This window comes from Myodes glareolus, chromosome 5 (assembly GCF_982192425.1).
Source record: "Myodes glareolus chromosome 5, mMyoGla1.1, whole genome shotgun sequence".
Taxonomy (NCBI): domain Eukaryota; kingdom Metazoa; phylum Chordata; class Mammalia; order Rodentia; family Cricetidae; genus Myodes; species Myodes glareolus.
In genome coordinates this window covers 104,939,413-104,962,819 of record NC_142030.1, presented here as the reverse complement: position 1 = coordinate 104,962,819, position 23,407 = coordinate 104,939,413, and the positions used below count along the sequence as shown (strand labels likewise).

General features: G+C 42.2%; 1 protein-coding gene across 5 annotated transcripts in view; it reads right to left on the bottom strand.

The window, feature by feature from the left end:
- Positions 1-23,407, bottom strand: part of Epb41l5 (erythrocyte membrane protein band 4.1 like 5) — a 119,736-nt gene that overhangs the window by 18,517 nt on the left and 77,812 nt on the right. For all 5 annotated transcript variants that reach the window (XM_048443812.3, XM_087906598.1, XM_085688360.2 and 2 more), the window contains exons 18-22: positions 21,464-21,561; positions 19,933-20,061; positions 17,330-17,391; positions 5,779-5,866; positions 3,929-4,003 (exon numbers count right to left, since the gene is read on the bottom strand). In XM_048443812.3, the coding sequence (XP_048299769.2) occupies positions 3,929-4,003; positions 5,779-5,866; positions 17,330-17,391; positions 19,933-20,061; positions 21,464-21,561 (452 nt within the window). The remainder of the gene's footprint in view (positions 1-3,928; positions 4,004-5,778; positions 5,867-17,329; positions 17,392-19,932; positions 20,062-21,463; positions 21,562-23,407) is intronic.

Genomic DNA, 23,407 nt, shown 5'->3' with positions numbered 1-23,407 from the left:
TGGTGTGGGAAGTCCTTCCGTATACGTGTTGCTTTTATTGGTTAATGAATAAAGAAGCTGCTTTGGCCTGTGATAGGGCAGAATAGAGCTAGGCAGGAAAACTAAACTGAATGCTGGGAGAAAGAAGGCAGAATCAGTGAGACACCACGTAGCCACCAGAGAAGAAAGACAGGAGCTGCTAGCCAGAATCTTGCCTGTAGGTGATGAGCCTCATGGTAAAATATAAAATAATGGAAATGGGTTAATTTAAGATGTAAGAGCTAGCCAATAAGAAGCCAAAGCTAATGGGCCAAGCAGTGTTGTAATTAATATAGTTTCTAAGTGGTTATTTCAGGCCTGGATGGCCAGGAAACGAATGAGTGGCTGTTGTGAGGGGCTGCGGGCAGGCCTGCTTTTCGCCTCACCCGGCTCCCGCCTGGCTAGCTCAGTCGGTAGAGCATGAGACTCTTAATCTCAGGGTCGTGGGTTCGGGCCCCACGTTGGGCGCCATCTGTTGTGAGGGGCTGCGGGCAGGCCTGCTTTTCGCCTCACCCGGCTCCTGTACGGCTAGCTTAGTCCCAGAAATAACAACACACAAATTGTATTCATTTAAGCACTGCCTGGCCCCTTATCTCTTGAGAGTTAGTTACTGGTTAACTCTCATATCTTGATTAACCCATTTCTAAAAATCTGTGTCGCACCACAAGGTGGTGGCTTACCGGAAAAGATTCAGCATGTCTGACCTGGTGGCTGGCTCCATGGCGTCTGGCTCATAGCCCTCTTCCCAGCATTTTGTTCTGTTTACTCCGCCTACCTAATTTTCTGTCCTATCAAGGGGCCAAGGCAGTCTCTTTATTGACCAATGAAAATAACACAATAGACAGATAACCCTCCTCCATCAAGTGGCCTTCCACCAACAGCACTGGAGGCACAAGGTCCAGAGATTAGTAGCATCACTATCACTAACAATCCTAACCCAGGCTTACCCAGGTCCAGAGCTCTAGGTGCACAACTGTTCACCAAAGGGATGATGATGTTTGCTGTGGGCTTAGTCTGATTTTCCTGACTTTCTAAGTGGAGACAGGAGTAGAATAATCAGGAATATACAAGGAGCAGCGGGAAGAGGATAAGAATCCTTTAATTTGATTACATCCGGGACAGCTGTGACTGCTCCACTTAGCATGTCAGTCACTCATACGGAGAGTGAGCCCATTGTTTGTTTGTTTTATATTATCAATATTTTAATTTTGTTTATATTTTCACACTGGGTGCTTAAGACCATGCAGTGGCCAAATTTAATCACTATGTTTTTTAAACTATCTAACTAACTAACTAACAAACAAATGAACAAACAAACCTGTTAAGGCCAGTTGAGGGTATGGTCCTCAGAGGTCACGGGCTTTGGGAGGAGGTAGTGACATTTCAATTGTATTTTAATAAATAAAGACTGCCTGAAGATCTGAGAGTAAAACGATACCACTGGTCTATAAATTATGGTAAGACAGGAGGAGATTCTGACTTCTTGAGATAAGTCAAGGGCCTTGCTAGACCGGCTTTGCTTAGTAGCATGGGGGGCTACTTCTCCTCTGTGTAGAATGGGTGGTCTACCCAGTGGGGTGGACAAATTCAAACTGATGCTACAGCACTTGATGTGAGTATAGAAGAGAACCAGCTAAATCAGGAAAACACTACAGAGGTTCTTCACACAAGAAGAGCCCTAAATAGTATCAAAATACTGGGGGTGATAGCCAATTTAACTTATATAATTGACACTCTGAGACAAACTCATTAGACAAAATTAGAAAGTCAGACAAGGGTAAGTGAGATAGCTCACGGCATAGAGGTACTCTCACATGGGCCTGACCACCTGCGGTGGATCCCCGGGACACACATCATCTAAGGAAAGATTAACTCCAACAAGCTGTTCTCTGACCTCACCCGCACAGTGGTGCTGCATGTGCACCCACAAGACACGAACACACACGATATATAAACAAATGCCAAAATGTAAGTCAGACAATTCAAGCATGGTGGAGACTTACACCTGTAATCACAACACTTGGGAGGTGAAAGCAGGAACTTTCTAGTTCCTAGGTTACCCTAGGCCAGCCTAGGCTACAGGGATTGAACCCAGGGCAAACACTGCATTGACTCTAGCCTGATCCCTGGAAACACCCAAGAGCAGGAGCGTAATCTAGACAAAACATTAAATAAGAACCTTACTCTCAAGGCAAACATTGAGAGTATTGCTGACCTAAGTCAGCGTCTATTTTGGTCTGTTTAATTAATTTATTCATGTACGTGTCCCAATGACTTTTTGTATTCATGTGTGCAGAAGCCTGGAGTCTAGGAGGAAGTAGTAGATCCTCCTGCCTCTGTGTGGGCCACTCTGCCACAATACTGTTGTGGTTCTGGGTAGCTCACTACCCACTAGACAAAGAACAAACAAACTGTGAGTGTTCTCAGTTATGCTCTTAGGAATTATGTCTCTCTGGGCTTCAGGTTATTTTGGGCATTAATTTTAGAGGCTATCTCTTGTCTATTTCAAGATTTATTATGGTTCAAGATCAGATCTGGGATTATTTCTTCTCCTTTAGTAATGTCTTATTTATTTATATAAGCTGGTAGTCTATATCACCAAATATCACATGGGTGCATGTTTGGAAATGCAAATTTTGGGGTCTTCCCAAGATATACCTAATTTGAAACTGAGAAGAGGCCCAACAATTTGTTCAGTACACCTTCTGGCTAATTCTGACACACTCAAGTTAGTTCACTAATGATTTACACAACCAACAGAAAGTGCCATCTGTGCCCCCTGACTCCCGAGAGGCATCTGATCCCCACAAGCAGCTCTTGTCCTACAATAACTAGTCACTCCTTACGCTTTAGTCCAGATGAAGAAATGAACTGTGCCGTATCTGCTCATGGCAATGGTACTGAGGACCGCTGCCTTCCACGTTAGACAGGGCTGAGATTTTCAATACTACTCATTAATTGTGCCCCCACTTTTTTGTAAAAAAATAAAATAAAATAAATAAACATGTCCTTATAGTTTTAACATATCTTTTAGACAGACTTTTGCTATAGCCCTGGCTAGCCTGGAACTTGCTCTGTGGATCAGCTGGCCTGGATTTACGGCAACTCTCCTCAACGCTGGGGTTACAGACATAAACCACCAAGCCCAGACTATTATCTTCACTCTTGAATTGTTTTTGATTTTTATTTTATGAGTATGAGTGTTTTGCCTATATGCATATAAGGGCATTACAAGTGTTCAGTGAATGCTGAGATCAGAAAAGGGCAATGGATCCTCGGGAACCTGAGTTAACTGGTGTTGTGAACCACTCCATGGGTGCCAGGAATAGAACCCAGGTCCTCTGCAAGAGCAGTAAGAGCTCTCGACCACAGAGCTCCTTGTCTTAACTCTGCATGCTGACACAGGCTCCAGGTTTTCTCTCATGTTATTTAGTGAGGCGCTGAATTATGAATGGGCTCATCGTGACATGTGCTTTCCACAGGGTGAAATGCAATTCAAAGCGGAACCTGAGGACAGCAAGGCAACGCTAAAGAGGCAAATTCAAGCTCTTTGTGCTTGTGTGGGTGTGCACACACCCCACTGCACACGTGCGGGACTCAGGTGCTAGTCTGTCTGTCTGAGGCAGGCTTTCCTGTGAACATCTGGCTACCAGGTCTGAGAGTTTCTGGAAATTCTATTTCTGTCTTGTTTCATGTGCACTACTGTGTCCAGTTTTATTGAGTTTTGGGGACCCAACTGAGGTTCTCATGATTATGCAGCAAGTGTTTTACCCAGTGAGCCATTTTCCCAGCCCCATAACTCTTATTAAATGAAAAGTTTTACTAAATTATTAAATTAGAAAAAAAAAAAAGGAACCTAGCAGGAACATTTTCAAAACAAGTCTACCTTGCTGTTTTGAGGCATATTTACCTGAGGTGTGACTGTGTGGTCCATCAAATTCTCAGTTAGAGAAAGAAGTAAGGCATCCAATTCATCTGTCGCATCCTGCAGAAGACAAGAATCCATGAACAATTCAGCATTGCACTGCAGTTTCCCACAGTCTCTGAATTTCTAACAGTGACTTGGGCCTAGTGTGGACCTTCTCAGCAGAAAAGGACATTTGGAAATGAGCTACCAACGATTCCACTTCAAGGAGGAGAATCTATACTATAATCAGAACCAGGAAAAGAAGTGCTCTGTAAATATTCATATAGCTATTCCATTTACATAGAAAAACCTGGAAGAGTTAAGTCAGCAACTGGTTTGTGGCCGGCTAACAGGTTTGGATAGGACAGTCATGGTGTCCCAGCTGAATTCTTAGACGATGAGAAGGGAAAGAACATTCGAGTGGTGGCGGTGTTCAATATGGAAGGGCAGAGAGCCAATGCCCACGCAGTAGTACAATGTGATCACAAAGGAAGGCTAACTGTTCCAATGGCAGGGCTGGTTGGCAAGAGAGTGCTCAAGGGAAGCTATACTTTTGGTATGGTTTGGGGCATCTACTAAACAAACTGGTGTTTACCAAAGTGCTATTTGTTCAATTCTAGATGAAGCTATTGGCTATAACTGTACAATCTTTGCATAAATTAAACAATTATTTTTTAAGTTGATGAAAAGTATAATAAATATATGTATTTGGTTTTGATTTAATATTAAAAGAATCTTAACAGATATGATCAAACTAGAAGGTTCAGCTCACTGTGGGTGGTGCCAACCCTGGCTGGTGGTCCTGGGTTCTGTAAGAAAGTCGTGAGGAGCAAGTCAGTAAGCAGCACTCCTCCATGACTTCTGCATCAGTTCCTGCCCCAACTGCCCTCAGTGATGGAGTATGATGTGGAAATGTAAGCTAAATCCTCTCCAAGCTGCTTTTGATCATACTGTTTTATCACAGCAATATAAACCCAGACTAAAATAAGCCCTAAATGAAATATACTATACATATATATTAACTATGTGCTATCTTTGCATACTACGACTAAGGGTGATTTATAGTTTTCCCTTTTTTGAAGTATCTGGTAAATTTCTACTACAGATATACATTATGCAACAAAAATGGCGAAATGCTTGTGTTAAATTAGAAAGATGCTGGGTTTCTGTGAGTTCTGACTGGTTAGGGTGTGGACACATAAGAGGGAAACTGGAATGAGCTGGTGATTCTGTGATACAGCCAGTGAGACGCGCCTGCTGCTGGCCACATTTTGTAATTAGTTCCTATCACTTGCCATCTGCTGTCTGTGACACTTGGAATACAGCAATGAACAGAACAGCTACCCAGGAATGCTGGTGCACTGCTAGGATCCTAGCCTGGGCAAAGAGAAGCAGAGGACTGAGCACCAAGGCCAACCTGAGCTACACAGCAAGGTTGTGATTCAACAAAACAAAACAGGAATGAGCCCACTCACACAGCTTATGTTTTCCTAGGAAAATCATCAAGTGAATTTCAGCAAAATCACAGGTGTGCTGGACAGACAACGCTTAACTCTTTCGTCTAAAGTGTCCGCTTGAATAGAACAGTGTGTCTTCAAGACACCAAGAGAAAGCACGACCAGCACCCAAGACTGTCTCAAAATAAAGCCCCCAAGCAGCACAGACACTGGAGAGAAGGGTCCAGAAACTCTTCGGGAATAGGCAGTGCAGCCCCAGGGTCTTCCCTAGGGAGGAGGCTCAGCTGCTCCTCCCACCTCAAGTCCCAGGGCTACTGAGAAATGACCAGATGTCCCTGGTCCCATGAGAGGTTAAACTCACAATCGTCTCTTGAAAATGAAAAGCAATCTTCTTACCTTGAGTGCAGACCCACTGTCTGCGGCTGAGGCATGCATCGGAGTGGGAGAGTCTCTGCACGGGGGCACATCTTCATTCACTACAGTGCTGGGAGGAAACAAAATCAGATCAGGGAGGACGTGCCCACAGCTGGCACTGCCGGAGAACCCTTCGGCAGGGCAGTCGGAGGAAAACCTTCAGCTTTGTTTTCTGAGACAGAGTCCTTTGCTACTAGATCTAAACAGCTCACTAGCTTTTTTCTTTCCACAAACTACACTAAATGAGGAAACATTTGTCTTTAGTACACAAACACACATGTACATGCTCGCACACACACACACACCAATTCATAGCATCTCAAACTACTAAGGGTTGTCACTGTAGGTTAAAACCTTCAGAGAATTCAGAATGATACACTTTAGAAAAGGATGGTTATAGCTTCAAATCCAGAGAAATTATGTAAAGATGGGAAGTGAGGAAGATCTACAGACTGACTTTATTCCCCTTCTTTTTCTGTTATCTTTTTCACACAGAGTCTCACCACTTTCTCTGGCTGTCTGGAACTCACTATACAGACCAGCTAGCCTTGAACTAACAGTTTTTGCCTCCAAGTGCTGGAACTAAAGATGTAGGGCCACCAAGCTTGGCCCCACTGCCCCCCTCAATCTATGGTAAAATACATGAATGAAAAAGCTAAGTTGATCACAAATCTGATACATAGCCAAGACAAAAGAGCAGAGTGAGGAACCAGGGGAACCATGGGGAGGGTACAGGCTGGAGAGCTGTCATATAAGGGAGAAGCAACATCCTGGATGCTCCAGATACTGTAACAAATGAGAGGATGCTGGAATATCTGTAATCTGCAGACCTAGCAGTGGTGATATTCTGTTTGTGTTTTAGCAAATATAGCTTGCCTGAAGATCGGAGCGCAGAGCTACTAGAGGCCAGGCAGTGGTGGCACGCTGGGAAAAGAGGCAGACAGATCTCTGTTACTTCAAGGCCACCCTGGGCTACATGAGACTGATCCAGTCTAAAAGAGAAACCCAGCTCACACAGAGGTGACCCCAGCACTTGGGATGACACGCCTTTGTCCCAGCACTAGGGAGGTGGAGACGGGCGATATGAAGCAAGAGGAAGCAGGAGCTCAGTGCACAGAGGACACAGGCTGAGGACGCAGGCTGAGGTGCACTCTGAGGACAGGGTCGCCCTTGTGGGCTGAGGCAGAGGTAAAGGGTCGCCCTAGTGGCTGACTGCACTGCTTCTCTGATCTCTCAGTTTTCACCCACTGATACCCGACTCTGGGTTTTATTAATAAGAACAATTAGGAATCATGCTACACCTGGCATATGACAGGGCTTCTTATCTCCTGATGAGAGTAGTAAGAATGTTCTAGAGATGGCTTCAGTGCCAGCAGAGAAAAGGACAGGCCACAGCTGATCATCTATCAAGTCATCACCACCAGCTGGAAACGCCATCCTCACTATCACTGCAGAGCGCGGAGTCATCAGCATCTGCCCTCATGTGTCCCACAGAGGCCTCGACCACAAAATGCAGGACATGGCAATCAATGAATGGAAGCAACTTCTCTTATACTCACAGTCTGGGGCAAACAGAGACAAAGAAATACATATAAGAAATAAGAGTTATAAGACACAAGTGATTAAAATGTCCCAACTAATGAATACTGGACATTCAAAATCAAAAGCCTTACAACTTTCTAGAACCCACCTTGAACATTGACAATAGAAGTCAGTCTACACTAAGCCTAGGCATAGTACAAGTGCAGAAAGCCAACAGCAAATAGTAACACCTAAGAGTTACAGGACAGAAATGTCAGTTCATGCTTCTGAAGAAGGAAATGACTCAGAAAAGGAATCAACCAAGCACTGAATTTTAAAGTCTGGGCTACGTTTTAGAACGACTTCACAGGCCTCTCCAGGAAGACGGATTCTGTGGAGCTCACAGAGCTGCCCATGCAGGAAGGAGAGGAGAGGTCTCCCAGCCACCAGCACATGTGCCAACCCAGCCCTCCACCTAAGCAGTCCTTATACCTGCTGTGGGAAGACCGCTGCAAAGTAAGAATGGACAGCCGTGGTAGACTTGAGGGATGGCAGGTAAGTGAAGAAACAAAACTGAATGACACATATATTTTATGCTACTGATGCAAAGCCCAAAAACCGTGCAAACCAATATACGGCTGATAATAACTTATGTACATAATAGAGGTACTACAGAACCCATGTAAAATGATGGGTGTGGTCATACAAGTTCCTGTGCCGCTAACACTGTAGGGGGCAGAGATAGGAGGATCGCTTGGGTTTGATGGTGTTAGTACAGCACCAGACTCAGTGACAGCCTGTCTCCTGGGGAGTAGAAAGTGCTAGAGCAGGACACTGCAAGTTTCCTCTGGCCCCTGCACCTCAGCCTCTTGCAGGCTGAATTACAGGCTGAATTACAGGCTTGCACTCATTCTGCTTTAATCTGCCCACGAATTTCCTAGGAAATGATGCAAGGAGCCTGTGCACTTTGTCTAACTCAGAACTCACAGAACACTAAGTGGAACAAAAAGATGTCCCTAGGAAATGCTGTAAGCCACCTGCTGCTCAGGGCAAACAAACAAACAAAAACCCAACAAAACAACCAAAAAAACTAACAAAAACAAACAAACAAACAAACAAATAAGCCACCAACCAAACATCAACAAAACCAATACAATGGAAATACAAGGGTTGAGAGACAAAGTTACAGAGCAAGAAATTTTAGGATGGAAAACCCCCCCAAACTGTTGGGAGCCCACATGAAATGGAGGCATTTAGAAAATGATGCATGCGCCAAGGGAGGACGTGGGGCTCCTGCTAAGAGCAGACTGGAGCTCGGCCCCGAGCACGTGAGGCAGCACCACCACCAACCCCAGCCCTGCAGTCGTCTATGTTCTGCAAACCATCCTAACACACTGCCAACTGGAAAGACTTTTTGAGAGCATTTTCCTCTATTAAAAAATATTTTATTATTGCTAGGTGGTGGTGGCATATGTCTTTAATCCCAGCACTTGGGAGGAAAAGATAGGCGGGTCTCTGTGAGTTCAAGGCCAGCCTGGGACAAGAGTTAGTTCTAGGACAGCCAGGGCTGTCACACAGAGAAACCCAGTCTTGAAAAACAAAGAAACAAAACAAAACCCCAGAAACATTTTATTATATTAGTTTACATTTTTTAACCTATGGATCTGTATAGGCACCGTGGTGCCAAGGCGCAGGTGCGTGTGTGGAGGGTAGAGGACAATTTGTGGGCGTCAGTTCTCTCCTACCACATGGGCCCAGAGATTAAACTCAGGTTGTTAGGTTTGGCAACAAGTGCCTCTACCCACTGAGTCATCTCCCAGGCCCCTAAAAATTTCCTAATTTTTATTTTATGTGTTATTAGTATTTTGCCTGCATATATGTACAAACATCATATATGTACCTGATGCTCACACAGGCCAGAAGAAAGTGCTGGGTCTCTTGAAAGTACAGTTATGCCAGGCAATTGGTAGCTCATGCCTTTATTCCCAACATTTAGGAGACAAAGGCAGGTGGATCTCTGAGTTCGAGGCCAGTATGTCTACAAAGTGAGTTCTAGGACAGTCATGGCTACACAGGGAAACTCCTTTTTCTCTTATGTCTTGGTTCTGGTCATATGACATCTCTGTCAAATCACTACTGAGTTCTACACTAGGGCAGCAGGCACTGGAGGCTGCAGCTCATGAAGGCGTCTCTAAATGTCACTTTGAACAGGTTCCAGCTATCATATAATCACACAGCAAGCACAACCATGAAAGCCTAAGGGAGAGGAGACTCTGCTGCTGAGAATTACATCATCAAGATCAAAATGTCCACGTTTCAAATTCAGTGTGACAGAGTGTGGCTCATCCACAAGAAAGACTGGAGCAGACGCTCCCCCCAGAAAGCACAGACAACTGCACTTACTGGACAAAGGGTGCAACTGGGTCAAATCCCTCAGAAAGCAAGAACTACAGGAGATTAGGACACCGACAAGAGGCAGAGAAAGGGCCATATGGAAGATTTACAGCTAGAAAGTTTGGACTTTTTAACGAAAAATCTGCCACAGGATTTCAACAGCAGATTTAGTAAGGCTCGCAGAAGCATCAGTGAGCTTAAAGAGCTCTTAAGGACTATCTCACCAGAGGCCAGGAGAGATCCTCATCTGGCCTTACAGAGGTCCTTCTCTACGTGAACTTTCTCAGTTTTGATGGCAAAAGGCTCAGCCCAGCTTACAAGCATTTGACATCTCTGCGAAGGAACACACCCTTGCCCCTGGTGAGATGGAGAGATCCTATGTCCCTCCAACAGCAGCTGCCAGTCCCCCTGCTAACCCTTGGGAGAGAATAGGCTTGTGTTTTTCCTCAGACTGCCATGACGCCAATATGGGTCCTGGTAAGAGATGAGCACCTGACCATGGATCAGCCTGCTTCCATCACAGAGAATAACCAGGATGGGTAATGTACACACTCCCCGTTCTTGCTCTCATTGCTCCCGCCCGCCCCCAACAAGATGATTTATTTAGGCAAGAAGTTATAGCCTTTGACTATTCATTTTTTGAAAAGGTTTAGTATAATATAAAAAGGCTATGTGATCCCTCCTGGATGTTCACATATGCATTAATTAACAGGGTGGTATTGTTAATCCTTATTCTTTTTAAATATCTCCTGTAGCAGATCCGACATCAGTAGACAGCAACTAAGGTGACTCTTCAGGTGTTCCTGGCTCTTAGGCATCCTTTTCGCAGTCCTCTGCAGGAGGTTATGAATGCCAGGTTATCTGTAATTCAAAAGCTACTGCCTAGTCCCCCAACCCTGGCAGGTTTCCAGGAATGAATGCTCTTTGAGGGCTGACAGTCAATGAATGACAGGCAAGAGTTTGTTAGGCAGGCCAACTTAAGACAGGCACAGTCCAGTTGCTGAGCCCTCCTCAGGTGGGGTCAACAAGGCCTGAGCAAAGAACTCTGGCTCCCACTGAACACCCATGTAACAAATAAAAGGGTGGAGATATAGGAAATTAAGGCCTACCAGGCTGAGAGGAGCCAATCTGGAGCTCTCAGAGGTCCTGATCGTGCCTAGCCAATGAGGGGCAATTACACGATGTCAACAGATTAGAATGCCTGGGTGCTGGGAGAGTATATACCCCATTGTTAAATAAATGACTCTACTCTACGCCTTCTACCTGCCTCCCTACGCCTCTACCTGCCTCCCGATGTTTGAGACATTAACAGTGTGCCTTCTCACCCCCTCCCCCAAGGAAGACATTAGGGTCTAGCAACACCCCTACCTCCCACAGCCTCTCTCAGCCATTTCTCCTAGTTCATCTCTATTTCTCTCCACCAATCACTGACAGGCAGAACTTTCTACCAGGGAACTCAGAGGTACCACAGAGGGCAACAGCAAACAAAGAAAGGATCACCTACCCAAAGACAAGACCAAATATCAAAACTATGAACATCACAATCATCATAATTCAGATGCCTAGACCTCAATGCAAAACAAACATGAACAGCCAAGACAATAAGCCTCCACAAAAACCTAGTGACTTTACTACAGTACCCCCTGAAAAATGCAATATAGCTCAAGCACAGACAAGGACTTTATAATAATAAGTATGACTATGTTCACGGACCTTAAAGAAAATGTGAATAAATCTTTTAAGTCCATGAAAACACAAAGAAATAGAGTAACAAAATGAAGAAAACAGTTCAAGACATGAAAGTAAAAATAGAATCACTAAAAAAAAATACCAACCTGAAAACAAGTTGGAAATGAAAAATTTAGGATGGCAAACAAAAACTTCAGAGACAAGGCTTACTAACGAAGTATGAGACATGGAAAGGAGAATCTCAGGTGTTGAAAGCAAGGTAGAAGAAATGGATAACTCAATAAAAGAAAAAGTTAAAAACAAAAACAAAACCCAGGCATAAAACATCCAGGAAATCTGGGACACTATGAAAATCTACAAATAAGAGGGATAGCGCGGGGGGGGGGGGGGGAGGGAGGAGGAGAAGAAACCCAGGTCTAAGTCACAGTGAATATTTCCAACAAAATCATAGAAGAAAATGTCCCCAACCTAAAGAAGAAAGTGCCTATCAAGGTATATGAAATATAAAGAACACCAAATAAACAAGGCCAGGAAGGAAATTTCAATGGTACTGAAAGACCTGTATAAATCCAGATCCCCCTAGCAGGAAAAAATAGAGCCAAAAATCTAAGCAGGGAGAGAAGAATCAGAAATCTAGGATCAGCCAGTTCAGTGACTCTGTTTCAGGAACTAGCTGAAGATAAAGTTAGATTGTAATCTTGAGAATAATCTTGAGAAACAGGGAGTTTCCCCCTTGTGATTATCATTGATATTTTTGGAATACTCTGTTTCAGGAACTAGCTGATTATAATCTTGAGAATAATCTTGAGAAGCAGGGAGTTGCCCTCTTGTGATCATCACTGGATTTTTGGACTTTTCTATGACGCCCTCCCCAACCCTTTCGGGTTACTGGGCTGTGGTTTCTTCCCCTAAAAACCCCTTCACCCAGTTACTCGGGGTCAAACTCCTCCCCTGCATGGGTTATGAGTCTTGGCCCCAGTGCACTGGTTCCTGTCTTGTCGAATAAACCTTGTGTGATTGCAGCAAGGACGGTCTCTCGTGAGTTATTAGGGGGTCGTGTTATCCCGAGACTTGAGTGAGAGTCTCCCCGTACTAGGGGTCTTTCAGTACACAATTGCCGGAATATTAAACACATAGAACAAAAAGAAAGTATATAAAAAGCTGCTGGGAAAAAGACCAAGTAACATATAAAGGCAGACCCATTAGAATAACACCTGATGTCTCAATGGAGAATTTGAAAGCCAGAGGGCTAGATGAACATTCTACAAATTCTAGGAGACCACATATGTTAGTTCATACTATAATATCCAGCAAAACTATCAATTGTGAGTGATTGGGAAAGAAAAACATTCCACAATAAGAGCAAATTTAAGCAATATCTAGCTAAAAATCAAGCTCTATGGAAGGCACTAGAAGTAAACATTAAGTCTGAAGAGGTTAACCTCACCCAAGAAGACACAAGGAATAAATAATCCCAAAATAGTACATCAAAATAAGGGGGAAATCCACACCATGAACAAAATAACAGAAATCAACAAACACTGCTCATTTATAACTCTCAACATTAATAGTCTCAATTACCAAGTAAAATGACACTAACAGATTGGGTTAGAAAAAAGGATCAAAGAAATACACATACCATCAATTATAGATAGTACTTCAAGGTAAAAGGATGAAAAAAGGCATTCCAAGCAAATGGCCTAAGAAGCAAGTCGGTGTAGTCATTTTAGTATCTGACAAAATAGACTTCATACTAAAACCAACCAGAAGAGATAGAGAAGGACACTACATAGCTATCAAAGGAAAAATTCACCAAGAGGATATTGCTACTCTAAACATTGGTACACCAAACACTGCGACACCCAAGTTCATAAAAGAAACACTACTACACATTGACACCCAGACAGTGACAGTGGGTGACTTCAATTCTCCACTCTTATCAATAGACAGGTCAAACAGACAAAAGCCTAAACAGAGAAATGCTGGAGTTAAATAACAACGCAATTCAAATGGACCTTGCAGATATTTACAGAACATTTCACCCAAACACCTTTTTCTCAACTGGTCATAGACCTTTCTCCAGAACTGACCACATACTTGGACAAAAAGCAAGTCTTAACAAGTAGAAGAAAACTGAAACCGCTTGCATCCTATCTGACAACCACAGGTTACAGCTGGGTATCAACAACAAACAACAGGAAGTATACAAACTCATGGAAATGGAACTCGTGATCGAATGAAAAACGGTTTAAGACAGAAATCAACTTTTAGAATGGAATGAAAATGAAAACACAACATATCCAAACCAATCGGACACAATAAAGGGAGTTTTAAGGCAAGTTCACAGCATTAAGTGGCTACATACAAAAATTGGTGAGATCTTATATAATAACTTAGTGGCATACCTGAAAGTTCTAGAACAAAAAGAACAAATAACATCCCCAAAGAGTTGACACAGTGGGCAAGAAATAATCAAACCCAGGGCTGAAATCAGTGAAATACAAAACAAACAGCCAAAAAATTTACAAAGAATAATAAAACGAGTTGGTTCTTCGATAAAATCAGTGAGACTTAACCAACCCTTAGCCCAATAAGCCGAAGATACACAGAAAAGATCCAAATTAATAAAATTAGAGATGAAAGGGGACATTACAACAGGCACCAAGGAAACTAGGAGACTAGGGATACAAGGAACATATTTAAATATATAAAAGCAATTTACAGCAAGCCCACAGCCAACATAAACGGAGAGAAACTCAAAGCATTTCCATTAAAATCAAGAAGAATAAGACAAGGTTGTTCACTCTCTCCATACCTATTCAATATAGTACTTGAATTCTTAGCTAGAGCAGTAAGACAACACACACACACACACACACACACACACACACACATACACACACATCCAAAAAGGCAAGTGAAAGACTTGTATAATAAAAACTTTAAGGGCTGGAGGGATGGCTCCAAGTATGAGAGCACTGATTGTTCTTCCAGAGGTCCCGAGTTCAATTCTCAGCAACCACATGGAGGCTTACAACCATCTATAATGAGATCTGATGCCCTCTTCTGGAATGCAGACATGTATGTAGACAGAACACTATATTCATAAACAAAACAAAACAAAACTTCAAGATATTGAGAAAATTGAAGAGGACATTAGAAGATGTAAGATTTCCCATGCTCATGAATTGGTAGGATTCATATAGTGAAAATGGTCATCCTATCAAAAGCAATCTATAGATTCAATGCAATTCCCATTAAAATTCCAACACAATTCTCCACAGAACTTTTCAAACCTCATTTTCAACTTCATATGGAAATACTCTAAAAAAGCTAAAACAACCCTGATTAATGAAAGAGCTAATGAAGGTATCACCATCCTAGATTTTAAGATGGACTACAGAGCTATAGTAATAAAAACAGCATGATATTGGCTTAAAAACAGAAACATTGATCAATGAAATCAAAATGAAGACCCAGACTAAGTCCGCACAACTATGGACACCTGGTTTTTGATAAAGAAGCCAGAAAAACACACTGGAAAAAAACAGCATCTTCAACAAATGGTGCTGACAAACTGGATGGCTACATGTGGAAGAACGCAAATAGATGCAGATTCATCACCCTGCAGAGAACTCACCTCCAAGTGGATCAAGGACCTCAACAAAAGATGCCCTGAATCTGACAGAAGAGAATGTGGGGAATAGTCTTGAGCTCACTGACACAGAAAAAGACTTTCTGAACAAGACACCAGTATCCCAGGCCTAAGACCAACAATTAGTAAATGGACCCCAGGAACCTGAAAGCCTCACCATGGCAAAGAAGACATCGCCATTTGGACAAAGTGGTAGGCTACACAATGGGAAAAGATTTCCACCAATTATACATCTGTTAGAGGGTTACTGTCTAAAATACATAAAGAACAAAAAAACCCCCACACAACTGGACATCAAAAAAACAAATGACCCAATTAAAAAATGAGGTATAGAACTAAGCAGAGTTCTCAAAAAGATAAAACGCAAGGGTTGAGAAACACTTAACAGAATGTTCAACATCCTTAGTCAACAGGGAAATGCAAATCAAAACTACTTTGAGATTTCATCTTACACGGGTCAGAATGGCCAAGGTCAATAAAACAAATGCCAGCTGATGATGAGGAGGATGTGGAGGAAGGGCAGCACCTGTTCATTACTGGTGGGAGTACAAATTCATACAGTCACTATGGAAATCAGTGTGTTGGTTCCTCAGGAAGCTTGGAATACATCTACCTCAACATCCACCTATATCACTCTTGGGCATATATCAAAGAACACTACAACCTACTACAGAGACACTTGCTCAACCACGTTCATTGCTGCTCTATTCATAACAGCCAGAAATTGCAAACAGTCTATCAACTGATGAGTAGATAATGAAAATGTGGTATATTTATACAATGGAATATTATTTACCTGCTACAAAATTATGGATTTCACAGGCAAATGGATGGAGTTAGGAAAAAAACCACCCTAAATGAATTATACAAATATTGTATGTTTTCTCTTACATATGGGGATGCTGTTTTTTTAATGATTTATTTATTTTTATTTTATGTGCATTGGTGTTTTGCTTGCACATGTCTGTGAAAGGGAGTTACAGAGAGTTGTGAGCTGCCATGTGAGTGTTAAAAATTGAACCTGGTCCCCTGGAAGAACAGTCACTGCTCTTAATCACTGAGCCTTCTTTCCAGCTTCATGGATGCTGGTTTTTAAGCCTCTGATATGTACGCTATGATCTGTATAAACATAGAGGTGAGGTACCTAGGAAGGGACTGGGGGACAGGGGAGGAGAGAATCTCAGGAAAGGTAAATAGAATACATTGTTATGAAGACATGTGGGGGAACTTGGTGTGTGGGGTATTAAATGGAAAAGAGGGATAAAGGTAGGATATGGGGAAGGACAACTAAGAAACCTACTACAGTAGGAGCCGACAGGGCCCATAGGTATGGATGGGTCCATTCTACCTTGACTAATGGTCAGAGAATTGGAACTTCTGTTCTTTCAAAGTTGTCAACAGTTCAGACAACAGGTGTGGCTAATAACCAGACCTGATATTTCAGGTATTAAGAAGTAGATATGTTTTTACCTCAAACAAAACTCTAAGGATTCAACTTAGTTTCTATTCCCTTATGGAGATAACAATGGATTCCACCCAGAGTGGTTTTGCCTACAGAATGTTTTGGTCTAGGGTGTGAGTGTTACTTGTTTTGTTTTAGCAACAGAATGTTTAACTAAGAATGTAGTCCGCAACCTTTCAATTAGTCTGTTCATTCCTTGTATCATGTTAACGCAGTTTTTTTTTTTTTTTAAATCTTACTCTTTAGGGGTCAGGGTATTTAAGCAAATGGAAATTAAACGTGGGTGAATTTTCAGTATTCACCGGAACTCCTCCCGATACTACCCTATGCTTCTGTTTGCTATTTTCACTTGCGTCTTCATTTTCTTTGCTTATTTTTCTAATCCCCATGCCCCTACCCTGGTAAGTAGTTCTCTTATGAAGCTGGTTTCTGACAAGAAGCTTCCTAAAATATATTCACATATGAAAGAAATCCAAATGGAGTCAACAAGGGGAGGACATCTAGACCTAGACATCTTTCTCCAAGTGATACCTCCAATGCAGGAGTGTGTGGTAAGGAAACAGCACTCAGGAATCACAGCCACACCAATTAAACATGAGATTTTGTTCCATAGTTGGAATCCTTAAAGAGAATTGAGAATGCAGAATGACTAAAAATATCTTCAGACAATCTAAAACTAGACACTAGCTCTCTCTGTTGGATGGTAAAGAGTGAATCCAAGCTGTCTTTCAAATAAATATGATATACAAAGAAGAGGTAGCAGGAAAAAAAATTAAGAAAATCAACTTAATTCACTTTCGCCAGGATTGTACCTGTTTGTGGCAGCATCCTGAATGCTGGCATTCTTTTGAGTTAAACTATCTTCTCTTGAAGCCTAAGAAAATAAAATAATAACAAACACTGAATCTTTGAAAAGAAACTCAAGTAACAAATTTATCTTTCTTTCCTGTAAAAACAGAAAAATTAACTTGCTTCAGTTCAAATAAGAGGTAATTATATCTTACCAGTACCACACCTAATACAATTCTATCCAACAACCAGGTCAATAGTTAATGATAATAACAGTAATAATAATGTTGAATATGCTTGGCACATTTTCTTACCACACAGCCATTAACTACTCAAGACATTACAGATTTTTTACCCAATACAAACAAAATTCACAAAGATTCAACACCAGCATTTTTCAAATTTACATGACAAAAATAATATGGACAGCTATGTATTTGGTTTCTTAAATGTGAGGAATATTTTTTTTAAGATTTATTTATTTTTATTATGTATACATTCTGCCTCCATGTATGCCCGTGCGCCAGAAGAGGGCGCCAGATCTTATTTCAGATGGTTGTGAGACATTATGTGGTTGCTGGAAATTGAACTCAGGACCTCTGGAAGAGCAGCCTGTGCTCTTAACCACTGAGCCATCTCTCCAGCCCTGTGAGGAATATTTTAAGTAAGAAATCCAGAAGTTTTTACCCAACATTACTGAGACTGAGAAATACACTGTGATTAAGAAGAGACCAGCATCGCTGAGGTGAAATCTTCTGAGAAGTATTTCTTCAGGGTCAGAACACAGAACTGTGGTTCAGAGTGGGCTAAGGCTGTCTCCTATGCTGGCAGCCAAACTGGGTAACGTGTAAGAGTCATTCAGTTTGTAAAGTGGATTTAAAGGTCATGGGGTAGCCCCTATAAAATCAGAGATCCACATGCTTCTGCTCCCAAGAGCTGGGATTAAAGGCATGTGTCACCACCCCTGGCCTAACTGTACATATTTGTAAATATGTAAACTTAAGGGTTTTGCATAGTAAACCAAATTTTCTCCCGACACACACTTTGTGTGATCATGAAGTATAACTGTATTTATACACTGTCCATCAGATTTTGATTACACGTTCAATAACTTGCCTGTCCCCATTTGAGGAGTACTGGTCTGGAATCTTTTTCTTACAATACTTTCCCCTAGTTTTGGTATGAGAAAGACACTAATAGTGTAAATCAGGAAATTCTTCTTCCTGTCTTATTTTCTGAAAGGGTCTGTACAGAATTGTTATTGCTTCTTTTTAAAATATAGTGTAGAGCCAGGCATGGTGGTGCACATCTTTAACCATAGCATTTGGGAGGCAGACAGAACTCTGTGAATTTAAGGCCAGCCTTGTCTACACAGTGAGTTCCAGGACAACCAGAGCAACACAATAGAGAGATCATTTCTCAAAATATACAAATAGAAAATAAAGTATTGGGTAGATATTTACCATGAAAGCATCTGCTCCTAGAATTTTCCTTATAAAGTGGTTGTCACTATAAAATAAGATCTTTGTATTTTAAAGGTATTAAAAAATTATTTCTCATTTTATTCAATCAGAAGCAAACAATTGAAATGGAAGATCATGTTGTCTTGGTCCATTTAGACTGCTGTAAGATGCCATGAGCCAGAGAGCATGCAAATAAGCATTCATACCACTCTGCTAAAGGCTAGGAAGTCCCAGGTCAGGAAATCAGCCTCACAGGGGACAAACCAGTTCCTTGGCCCTTTTCTAAGAACATTAAAAAAATTCAGATTATATGTTAATCGCATCAGCTGTTACAGTGACCACTCTATCAGGGCTTATTTGTTTGTTTATTTATTTATTTATTTATTTTTTGAGACATGGTATAACCTTGCTTGGCATGGGAGTCAAGAGATACACCTGTATCTGCTTCTTGAGTTCTGGGATTAAAGACGTGTGCTACCATGCCCAACGGGGCCATACTTTTTAGTGTTTGTTATGTTTCTTTGTACTTTGCATTTATTACTTTATTTCATTCTTACAAAGAATCTTAAGGAAGGCATTATCATCTTATTTAAAAGAGAAAACAAAGCGTGAAAAATAAACTAATTTGCCCCAAAACACAAAATCGGAAGGGGACAGAATAGAAACGAGATTCTAAAGCCTAGACTTTCATATTTTACATTTATCATCTAAACTGTTATGTATGTTTTGTGTTTGTTTGGCATCATGTCCTAGCTAAGAGTCACTATTGCTGCGATGAAACACCATGACCAAAGCAACTTGGGAAGGAAATGGTTTATTTGGCTTACACTTCCACATGGATGCTCATCACTGGAGGAAGTCAGGAGAGAAACTCAAGCAGGGCAAAAATCCAGAGGCAGGAGCTGATGCAGCGGCCATGGAGGAATGCTGCTTCCTGGCTTGTTCTTCATGGCTTGCTCAGTCTGCCTTCTTATAGGACTACCAGCTCAGGGGTGACAGCACCCACCAATCACTAATTAAGAAAATGCCCAACAGGCCTGCCTACAACCCAATCTTTTAGAGGCATTTTCTCAATTTCTGCTTTCTGATCACTATAACTTGTGTAAAGATGACATAAAACTAGCCAGCACACATCAGGACCATAGCTAGTGGAGAAAGCTTACCTTATGCACTGCTTCTACTTGAGCCTTCAAAATATTGCTCTTGAAGTCAGGAGGAACCCTTACTGCATTCATTCCTGGGCTCTCAATGGCATTATTAAGACATTTCTCAGTCAACTTTACCACTTCTTCCTGAATATTAAAAAAATAAAATCACTCTTGATAGGCCACAGTTATGTGGAAACAGGAATGTTAAACGTTTATATTCAGACAAGCAGGAAATTATACACCTCAGGCATCTCTTGCTCGAGATACTCGAGAAAATATACAAACCACTTAACCTATGACTTTCAGTCAGCCCAGTAATGCTTTTTCTCTGTGCTTATTTAGTTTTTCAGTTATGTGAACGAATGTGACTGTATGTGCATGGTAAGTGCAGTGCCCATAGCAGTCAGAAGAGGGCATCAGATACCCTGAGGCTCCAGTGACAGAGGACTGTGAACTATACAGGTGAGCCTCCACGTGGGTGCCGGGAATCAAACCTAGTGCTCTTGACCACTGACTATCTCTCTAGCCCCTCAGTGTGTCTTTAAAAAACCACCATGAGTTGGACAGTCCAAGGACTTAGGAGGCGAGGCAGGCAGATCTGAGTTTGAGGCTAGACTCGTCTGCAGAATGAGTTACAAGACATTCAGGGCGAAAAAGAGAAATTCTGTTTCAAAAACAAACAAACAAACAAACATCATGAAAAACCTTAAATTTTACTTATTTTTAAGATAGTGTTGAACTCACTGAGCTATGCCTGCTTCTGACCTTACAATTATTTTTTTCTGCATTTATTTTTATTTCATAAGTGTGTGTGTGTGTTTCTCTGTGCAGCAAGATTTATTTATTTATATTTATTTATTTATTGAGATAGGATGTCTCTCTGTGTAGCTTTGGAGCCTGTCCTGGAACCAGTTCTTATAGACCACGCTGGCCTCAAACTCACAGAGACCTGCCTGCCTCTGCCTCCTGAGTGCTGGGATTAAAGGCGTGCACCACCACAGCAGGGCCTCACTAAAATTCTTAATGTTGTCACACAACTTGCCTCCTTCCCGTCTACACAGCCACACATTTCACCTTCTAAAATGGGAACACAGGTCTATCAGAGCTCAACAGACAGACGTCCCACCAAAACAGGGTATCTCACCCGAGAAACCGCCTCATCAGATTGGCCTGTTGGCAAACTGAGCAGCTGGTTAATGACTGAAGTGGTTGAGCCCGGCCCACTGCGGGCGGTGCTACACCAGGGTAGGGTCATGGGTTGTAAAAGACAGCTCACTAAGCAAGTCATGGACAGTAAGCCAGTAAGCAGCATTCTGCTATGGCTTTTGCTTTACTTCACACCTTGGGTTCCTGCTCTCACTTCCCTTCATGGAGGACAGTAAGCTGTAAGATGAATCTAACCTGCCCCTCTCCAGCTGCTTTTGGTCATAGCCTTTACGGCAGATAGTGTCATACAGCAAATGAAGACAAGTGTCCTGGAAAGCGAGTCTTTCTGGGAAGTATGACGGTGCTGAATAACAAGTAGACACAGAGAAGATCCCAGTACCTGGCTGTTGACATTAATGTCAATGGGAGGTCGAGGAGATGGCAAGATATTCTGTTCCATTTCGAGCTGTTTAAGCTTCTCTGTGTCATCATTTAATGCTGGAAGAAAAAAAAAACAATCTGTCTCATTAGTCTGCCTGGCTCTGACAGTACAGGAGGGTGTACACTGAAGTTCTGGCCTTCTTCATTAAGAGTGGAATAAGCTGGGCAGTGGTGGCACATATCTTTAACCCCAGCACTTGGGAGGCAGAGGCAGGCGGATCTGAGCTCAAGGCCAGCCACTAAAATGTGAGTTCCAGGCCAGCCAAGGCTAAAAGAGAAAACTTGTCCCTGACAGAAAGACAAAGAAAAAAAAAAAGGTTGTTGGGTCGAAGGGACCTTCTGGACCTTCTGAAAATGCCTGTCAACACATTAGGGGCTTCTTGTGCTGGCACATTAGAACCATGTCTAGGGCCTTCAAGGAATTCTGAATTCCCAGACTTGTCCTACTAATCTTTTAAAATCTCTAGTTCTGGAATGTGCATGTGTGTGTGTAGGTAGGAGGACAGCTCTGAGAGGCTGTTTGCATCCTTTTCATTCTTTCTAGCCACCACGGGGTCTGCAGATGAAACTCAGGCCGCCAGGCTTACTTAGCAAGCACTTTTACCCACTGAACCGTCTCACTGGTCAAGAATACTTTTTACCAGACTCTCTATAGTGGTTCTCAATGCTGCGGGCTGACCCTTTAACACAGCTCCTCATGCTGTGGTGATCCTCAGCCATAAAATTATTTTTGCTGCTACTTCCTAACTGTAATTTTCCTATTGTTATGAATGGTAATAGGAATATCTAATATGTAGGATATATGAAAGGGTCATTTGCTCCCCAAAGAGGTCATGACCCACAGGTTGAGAACCACTGTTCTAGGTACTGGACATTTCTTAAACTCTCCAGGGATCTTAATGCTCAGAGCTAAAAGTCACTAACTCAATGCTGGTCTTTACTAAATCCATTTACTGACCCATTTACTTAATTCCTATTTTTGACTTTGGTAAGTTTTAAGTTATTGACTGAACTTAGCATGATGCTGACACCACAAATGTTTCAGCTTGCACTGATAAATTAATATTTTCTTGTTTTGAACTAAAACTACTTGGCTGACAAACGTCTTGAGACACAGAACAAATGAGCAAAACCAAAACCAAACAAAAATCTAGCTACTATTTGTACCCACTCTTACCACGAGAAAAACTCTTTTCTTTCTGAGGTGAGTAGTACTCCAAGGGCCAGCATTCCATCTTGTGAAACTCTGGATCCATTCCTGTTTAGACAATCTCTGGATGCCAGACCCGAGACTTGACTCTATCACACCCCTTCCCTTTGCACCAAGTAGGGATTAGCCCATCATGTTAGACTGTAAGGCAGAGCTCCCACCACTGGGTGCCACAGCAAACTTCTCACCTGGTGTGCTTGCTTGGTTTGGGGGCTAAGCACCCTTTTGTAACAGCCTTGCTGAGTTACTTCTGTGTTTCTCTTTGTATGACTGCAGGAATATTCCTTTACAATTTGGGGATATCCTATATTTTGAATCCATCTGGAGTACTCAGATCCCCTTCCCTTTGGGAGACCATGTTCCATAGCTTTGTTGTAGCGGCCCCCAGGTTCTCAGTGAGCGATGTTCCTTGGATCAGTACCATCTCAGAATGTAAAATTCCCCAGCAATGTGGGTAAGGGCCCAGTAGAGCTCGGCAGTCTCGGGCTACTCCACGCACAGAACAAGGAAGAAGACTTACGAGGAGTGACAAAGTATGTGCTTGGCATGGGGATGCCCTGGGTACTGCGCTCAAGGGGATGAGATATGCTCTGAACATGAAGGGAATGTGGAGCTCATCCACAATTCCACCAGTGCTCAGGTGACCACACAGTCAGGGATTTGTATCAACCCGACAAGACGTGGCAAAGTGGT